The sequence below is a fragment of the Benincasa hispida genome, chromosome 11 (assembly GCF_027475165.1).
Source record: "Benincasa hispida cultivar pf3 chromosome 11, pf3_genome.v1.1, whole genome shotgun sequence".
Classification (NCBI taxonomy): domain Eukaryota; kingdom Viridiplantae; phylum Streptophyta; class Magnoliopsida; order Cucurbitales; family Cucurbitaceae; genus Benincasa; species Benincasa hispida.
In genome coordinates, this window is record NC_143488.1 from 7026467 (window position 1) to 7034096 (window position 7630).

Genomic DNA, 7630 nt, shown 5'->3' on the forward strand with positions numbered 1-7630 from the left:
AAATGGTAAGGACACAATCAGGCTTGAAGAGGCAAAAGGGGTGGTTGATTCGTTTTTAGAAGGGGAGGCAAGGAAACGGAAAGGATTTGTTTCACTCTAGGCTTCTGCCATGGATGAAAGAAGATAAAGCGATCCGACTGATTGTAGGTACAAGCCCAAGGATTCGATATCAAAGGCGGGCAACAAGGCAAAGCAAAAGAAAGAGGAACAAAAATAAGGCTCTAGTACAATTCATTTGGAAGTCAGAGAAGGGGTTGGGCTAGGGAAAAAAACAAGGCTTTGATACCATGTTACAATGTATTCAATCAAAAATACATTTTTTTTTAGAAGAGTATGGGGGGTCTAAATACCTAATTTATAGACTATAAGTTGAACCTAAAGACTCTCTCTAACTCAACTAATTGGCCATAAAATATATTGACCATAATATACGTTCACATTTTGGAATCTAGTTATCATTAGAATATCACCGACTATGTGTTTGTATAGCCCTAACCCCACCACCAAAAAGAGAATAGAGTGAAATAGTGAATTCAACAAATAATGTGGGTTGGATCCAAAAACTAAAAAAAAAAAAAAGAGAGAGAGAGATTTTTTTTTTAACAAAAATCTTTGTTCTTCTATCCTGCATTCTTCAATCTTTTATTTTTATTTTTTTTTAAAAAAAAAGTCATTTTTTTTCCATTTGCTTCAGTCTTGCATTCGTAAATCTTTTATTCTAAATCGTCTTCTTCACTCTTTTCTTTTTTGTCTTCTTCAAGATCGAACTAGAAGTTTGAAACTTGTAACATCTAGTAGCTATCACTAATAGCCTTCTATTATTATGACATAATAGAAATCTATCGATGATATCACCGATATGTTTATATATTAGTCACTCGAAGGATTCTATCGTTGATTACGAATTTCACTGATGATTACTCATGTCTTTTAATGTTAGAAAAGAATTTGCTGAAGCCCTATTTAAAATGTGAAGAATATGAACTTGGTAGTTCTAGCGTTTAAAATTGTTGATCTTAGGGATATCGATGATACAACTTAAGTAGATATTAGTGATATCCGTATATCAGTGATATAGTTTAGGTAGATACAAGTGATATATATGTATCGGTGTTAATTATCAATGATATCTATGATAGAACTTATGTAGATATCAGTAATATCAAACTTAGATAGATATTAGTGGTATCAGTGATAGAAGTCTATCAATTAAAGTCATGATAGAAGTTTATCGATGATAGCACTGATAACTTTGAGAGTTAATCTTTCAAAGTCGATAGTTAGTTATTAAAGTTTATCGATGATAGCCACTAATTAGTTTTCTATCATTGTTAGCTTAATATTTCAAAGTTGATGGTTTTCTTTCAAGATGAATGACCACTTATAAAAGTTTATCATTGATAGCCAACTTAATGAATTTAATTAATAAAGTTGAATCTCGAACTAAAGCGTTAGCGAGATGTCCAAAAAGCTATCAATGATAGGATGATATTAGTGATAGAAGCTATCATTGATGCATGATATTAGTGAAATCACTAATAACATGTTATTTAAATGTACAAAAGTTATTATTGATAACATGCTATTAATGATAGAAGCTATAATCCCGATATGAGTGATACCAATGATATCGATGATAGAACTTAGGTAATATCCATATAAAACTTAGATAATATCCATATATCATTGATATCATTGATATAACTTGGGTGGATATCAACGATATTGATGATATTACGATATTGGTGATATGACTTAGGTAAATATTAGTGATAGTCACTTATAGACTTCTCATTGATAGACTTCTATAACTTATAGCTTTAATTGTTAATCTTTGAAAGTTGACATTTTCCTTTTAAAGTTGATAGCCACTAATAATCAAATATTCATAATTAATCATCATCATAAACAAAGAAATCACTACAAGATGATGCATAGGTGGAGAGTGTTGTTTGAACCTCAACAATTTAGCTGATAACCAATGATAGCTAATTAAAGTTGATAACCACTAATATAAGTCTATCAATGATAGTCATTAATAGATTTTATGTGATAATCACTGATAGCTTTCTGATTTTCTTTCAAAGTCGATAACCAGTTATAAAAGTCTATCATTGATTGGCACCGATAACATTAAGCGTTAATATTTCAAGGTTAATTCCAATTGATAAAATTCCATTAGCTATGGCTACCTATGTGAGAAAATTGGAAAGAAGAAGCATGTAAAAAGGGTTTATTTTCGATTTCCATTTGGTGGGTTAACTGAAAATCATTGGGCTTTTTAGTCATTTACAATACCTGGGCTGAGCCCAATTTGTAATTACTGCTCCGTTTTGGGCTTTCATCTGATCCATTTTCCACTCTACATCGACCCAAACAAACAAACACATTATTCTTATTTCATTACGCTAACCAATCAGTACTCGACATGTGTCCACCATATTCATATCTGGAACCATCTATTTCAAGGACAAACGTCCCTCGCCTATCATTTCCTTCGGCCTTCAATTTTCCAGTCGGTGGATCTCCGTAGAGCCAATTTTTTCACCTCTCGAAATCCGTACTATCGTAAATCTCTTTGAAGCGATCGTGCATGATTTTTTCAGTTTACCGGAGTAATTTTGTTGAATTCTTCCCAATTTCTTCACCGTATCTTGTTCGCTGAAGGTACCGTTTCTCTCTCAATTAACAGGATCGGACAATCTAGGGTTTGACGCGTTTGAAGAACTTCGATGCTGGTTATCTCGTCGTCTATAGTTCTTTCTCGCCTTTGTTATTTTTGTTGTTTTGAGTAGTTTCTTTTCGTATCGCTGTGGTATGCCGCCGTTGGGGGATTTTGGTTTTTGATGCTGAATTTCGGTTTCTGATAATATTGCTGCTAGTTTGGTTGTACGTAATGGAAATGATGGATTTTATGTTGCGGTGTTTATTATTATTATTTTTATTTTGGTCATGGTTATTGTTGCGTAAATGTCGATTATTATATTCTCTTTGGTGAATTTTATATTTCTTTTCCTCTGTCGATGTTCGTTTCATGAGAATTTTGGAGGAGTTCTCCTTGTGTTTGAGTTACTTGGTTATTTAATATTTAGTTTGAGCTTTGTCTTTATATCAAGTGGATCATGCTGAATCTTTCTTTGTTGGGCTTGGTTTGAGTTTTTAATTACCGTGCGTTGTCTTGCTTCCAGGATATTTTGTTTTTGTGGACTATAACGATGCATAGAAGAAGCAGAGGAGGCAGGGATGAGTTTTTTGATTTTGGTGATCCTTTTGCTGGGTTTGGAGGCTTTCCGGGTCAAAGAAGCTTAATTTCTGGTTTCTTTGGTGGAAGGGATCCATTTGATGATCCTTTCTTCAGAAATCCATTTGGAAGTATGTTTGAGCCGAGCTTCTTTGGTGGTCCTGGAATTCCTTTTGCTGCTAACATGCAACCATCTGGATTCCTTGATCATCAGGCCCCTGAGCCGAAAAGACCGAGGGGCCCAATTATTGAGGAAATAAATTCAGATGATGAAAAACAAGCAGCAAAAGAGAGTAAAAATCCAAAGACAAAGAGTTCATCCAAAAAGCCTCTTATTGAAGACCCTGATGATGAAGGTGAGGGTGAGACTTGTCTGGATTGTTGTGTTTTTAATTCTTTCTTTGCTTTCTTTCGTGCATTTCCGTTGTAATCTGTATTGTAGTACCGAATTGTTTACTTTCTTGTAACAGAGAATGGGAACAAACATTTGCAGCTCATGGATCATCGTAGTGGACCAAATCACAGGCATATGCAGCCTCAAACTAGTAGCTTCACATTTCAGAGCTCCTCTGTAACTTATGGAAGCTCGAATGGGACATATTATACATCATCAAGAACAAGGAGGGCAGGGAGTGATGGTGTAAGTGAAACTGAAATGCCAGTAATGAGTTGGTTCTTCCTGGAAGACCTCTTTCCTCATTTTTCCATTTTATTGTAAACAGATCGTCTTTGAAGAAAGCAAGGAGGCTGATACGGCAACCAGACAAGCAACTCATAGAGTTTCAAGGGGAATTCATAATAAGGTATCAACGTTGAGATTTGACCCCTTCGGATTAATGCCCTTCTCTTCTGCACTTGTATCTGTTAAATATTTTTTTGGGCAAATTGCAAAAACCACCTCTGAAGTACAATTACCACCCTCAAACTTTCAATTATAAAAAGTGGGCCCCTTAACTTGTACATGGGTAAAATTGGATCCTCAAGCTTACAATAATCGTAGAAATAGGACCTACAATAAAATTGAACCCTAAAACTTATACAAATTTACAATTTATACAATTATGTAAGTTTGGAAGTCCAATTTGACCCAACTTTAACACTTACGTAAGTTTGAGGGCTGAATTTTTAAAATTAAAAGTTTAAGGGTATAATTGCAACTATTATTGTACTTTAGAGAGGTTTTTGAATTTTCTCTTTTTTTTTTTTTGTTTTAAATATTTGTTTGTTACAATTTGTGAGTGTGTTTCTTTTAGGGTCATTCAGTTATGAGGAAACTGAATCCTGATGGTAAGGTGGATACCAGGCAAACTTTGCATAATCTTGATGGAGGTATGTTACTATTTGTGCCCAATTGTTTGTCGTCTTTGTGTAAATTGTGGATGCTTACGATGGGAGGCCTTTTGTTGTAAATCTACAGATGAGCTAGAAAGTTTTGAAAATGCTTGGGCAAGGAACTCAAGAAGCTTGCCTGGGTGGCCTGGGAGTTCAAACGGCTTTGATAATATTGGTAACTTTTATTTTACTTTGATTAAGTCTTACTTCCGTAATGGTTTGATTCTGTTGTTTGCCTACTCCCGCAATCCCTTTCCCACTATTATATTTATCCCAGAAAACTTGTGTACTTAGGCTTGTTATGGTGATTTGTGTTTTATAAAAGAAATGACTTTCTCTATTGACTTTCCTTGAAAGCTCCCATTTCTGATTTCATTCTATCTTTGGGGGGAACTCGGTTTTCATAATTACCATTCTGGAAGATTTATTCATTCGTATACGAGTTATGTAAATTTTATTCTCTTCTGCCTTCCACTTGGGTAATTTGCTCAAGTCCTATTCTTCCATACATTTTCCCTTAAACGTATCTGTTTAGTCACAAGCCCGTCCTGAATAATGAAATGAGAGCTCGCATTCTGTGGCTAACTAAAATCCTCCCCAATTTTATTAATCCTAAGCTGCGCAAGAAAATGTCTCACCGCCTTTTGCAACCTATATGTATGTTTGTTTAGGAGAATAAGTGAAAAATATAAGAATAGAAATCTCTTCGTCTTCCCAAGTAGCTTTTAGTAGCGAAATGTGAACAGTACAAGGAAATTAATGTGCAAAACTCTTACTGTGGGAACCAAATAGCTACTACTACAATTTTATGATGAGTACTAGCAGACATATATGCTAATTTCATTCCTCGTTTGCAGCTGGTGGCATTGGCCAAAATGGTCAAACGAGCAGAGGTGGGTTGGCACTTCCCTCGACTGATCAGCATCCTCAAGTGACTGGAAGGATGACCGTGGAAGGCTGCAACACACCGGATTCGTCTCGCGCACAGCATGTGAACAGGAGTAGGAGAGATGCAAGGTACAGGAGTGCCTAAACTCACAAAATTAGAAGTATAAGACTGGATTTGGAAGTAGCTCCTTGTTGCCTGTTTTGCAAATCCATTCTTCCATTTCAGGTGGATGTTCTTATCTGTGTGGAGTTCATAATTACTTACTGTCCCTTGCATATACAGTGGGAACTATATGGTTTCTGTTTGGTGAGTGTTTCATCACATCTTTTAACCATGATCACCGGTTCTCCTGATATGAATATGTGATTCGATGAAACTGAGTGGTTTTATTAGAAAAAATGCCATTTTAGAGAAAAGATTGAATTAAGAGACTGTCTATATTTAGGGCTGGTGTTTCACAATACAACTAAATTCGAAATCTTATACGGGGCATGCTCTAGGTTTTGGTAGTAGTCAAAGTTTGTAAGTAGAGAAGAAATCTACTCTCTAATGTACGGCGGATGGATTTGGAGTTTCAGTAGCGAGTGAGTTCAAGGTTTTTTTTTATTGAACGTCCTTGGAAGCTCCTAGTTTCATTGCTCGAGTTCTTGTCGTCTTTGTTTCAACTTATTGGTGTAGAAAAGTTCAACAACTGAAACTACCGTAAGTTGATGGTTTCATACTAGTGTACTGATTATATTCATATTAGCCTTTTAGGTATGGAGAACAAGGTGTCAGAGATGAAATTAAGACGTCGGTGGAAATTTCTAAAAAGAAATTATATAAGCCAAAATTGAAATATATTGGCATAAATGAAGGGGTATTGCATTTTATTACAAATATCGATGGAATTATTAGATAATTGTGTCTAATAAATTTTATTTTAAGCAGGGAGGAGTTATTGTGGGAAAAATATATTTTTAGTCCCTAGATTTTGAGTTTAGTTTTTTATTTAGTAAATATGTTTTAAAATGTTATACACTTAGTTCTTAAGTTTGGTTATTTGAAAATGTTATAATTTTATCCTAGAAGATTTATACTTTTAATTTTGATTATTCATTAAATATTTGTTTTTCATCTTTAGTGTAAATGAAAAATCATTAAAAAAAAATTATAATTGATTAAGTTTTACTATTTTTTTTATCGTATAAAATTTTATCCATAATTATTTTTAATTAATTAATAGAAATTGATGAGGAAAAATTGAGGTTCAAAATTTTAGAGGCCAAATCAAAATAAAATTTAAATCGTAAGGATAAAATTATAATATTTCGAAATTTAGGAATTAAATCTAAATTTTTGTGACAGGAATAAATAGAAATTAGATTGATATATTTTTCTCAATTATTATGGAGTTGAATTTACTTTTGACATTTTGTACGCTATTCCAAGCAAGACACATTTGAGATTACATCTTGGTTGCATTGGTTTTATTTATTTATTTTAGAAGGAAGTTATCAATTGTTTTAAACCTTTCATATTCGTACTTCTTTACTCTTAGGATTTTTCTTAGTATTGAACATAATTATGTATTATTACCGAACTCAGACGTTAGAAACTTAGAATTGCTCCTTATGAGCTACAATTAAATTACATGACTGTCGAAAATAAATCTGATGTTCATAATAGATGTTCATTTTTAAGTTGGTTTCTTCCTATATTCCATCTTGAATCTGTTTAGAGGTTATTTAGGAGAAGGGGGTCGGCACTCAAATTCTTGTTTGGCTATGTAATCCTTCTTATTGTGGATTCCATTTTCCTCTCCTCAGCTCGCCTTTAACTCCCTGTCTCCTTCCTCTCCATTTTTTGCATTATTTTTTAATTTCTTAATGTACAAATGTGTTATTATCTACTCTTTTAGGTTAATTTTCTCCTCATTATTACTAATTAATACAAATATTTATAAATAATTATTAGCAAAACTCCAATCTTCACCAACTCTAAACCAAAGAATTCAATATCCCAAATACAAATAGCTTAATCATTTCATATTAAATAACTCTACTTATTTAAAACTTCCCGTTAAGAAGTGGAAGGGAAGGAAACGAGTTTGGGATTCGCATTAAATTGGAGGTTGGGAATGTAGTGAAAATTGGTTAGTTGAAAGGGAAATAAAGAGAAGAGAAAGG

The 7630-nt window shown here is 33.6% G+C and overlaps 1 protein-coding gene across 1 annotated transcript; it reads left to right on the plus strand.

The window, feature by feature from the left end:
- Positions 1 to 2432: 2432 nt before the first annotated feature.
- On the plus strand, positions 2433 to 5889 carry LOC120069234 (uncharacterized). Its single transcript, XM_039020943.2, has 7 exons — positions 2433 to 2667; positions 3189 to 3597; positions 3712 to 3881; positions 3964 to 4044; positions 4495 to 4570; positions 4659 to 4748; positions 5431 to 5889. The coding sequence occupies exons 2-7, from the start codon at positions 3216 to 3218 to the stop codon at positions 5604 to 5606; spliced, it is 975 nt and encodes a 324-aa protein (XP_038876871.2). The 5' UTR covers positions 2433 to 2667; positions 3189 to 3215; the 3' UTR covers positions 5607 to 5889.
- Positions 5890 to 7630: the final 1741 nt, after the last annotated feature.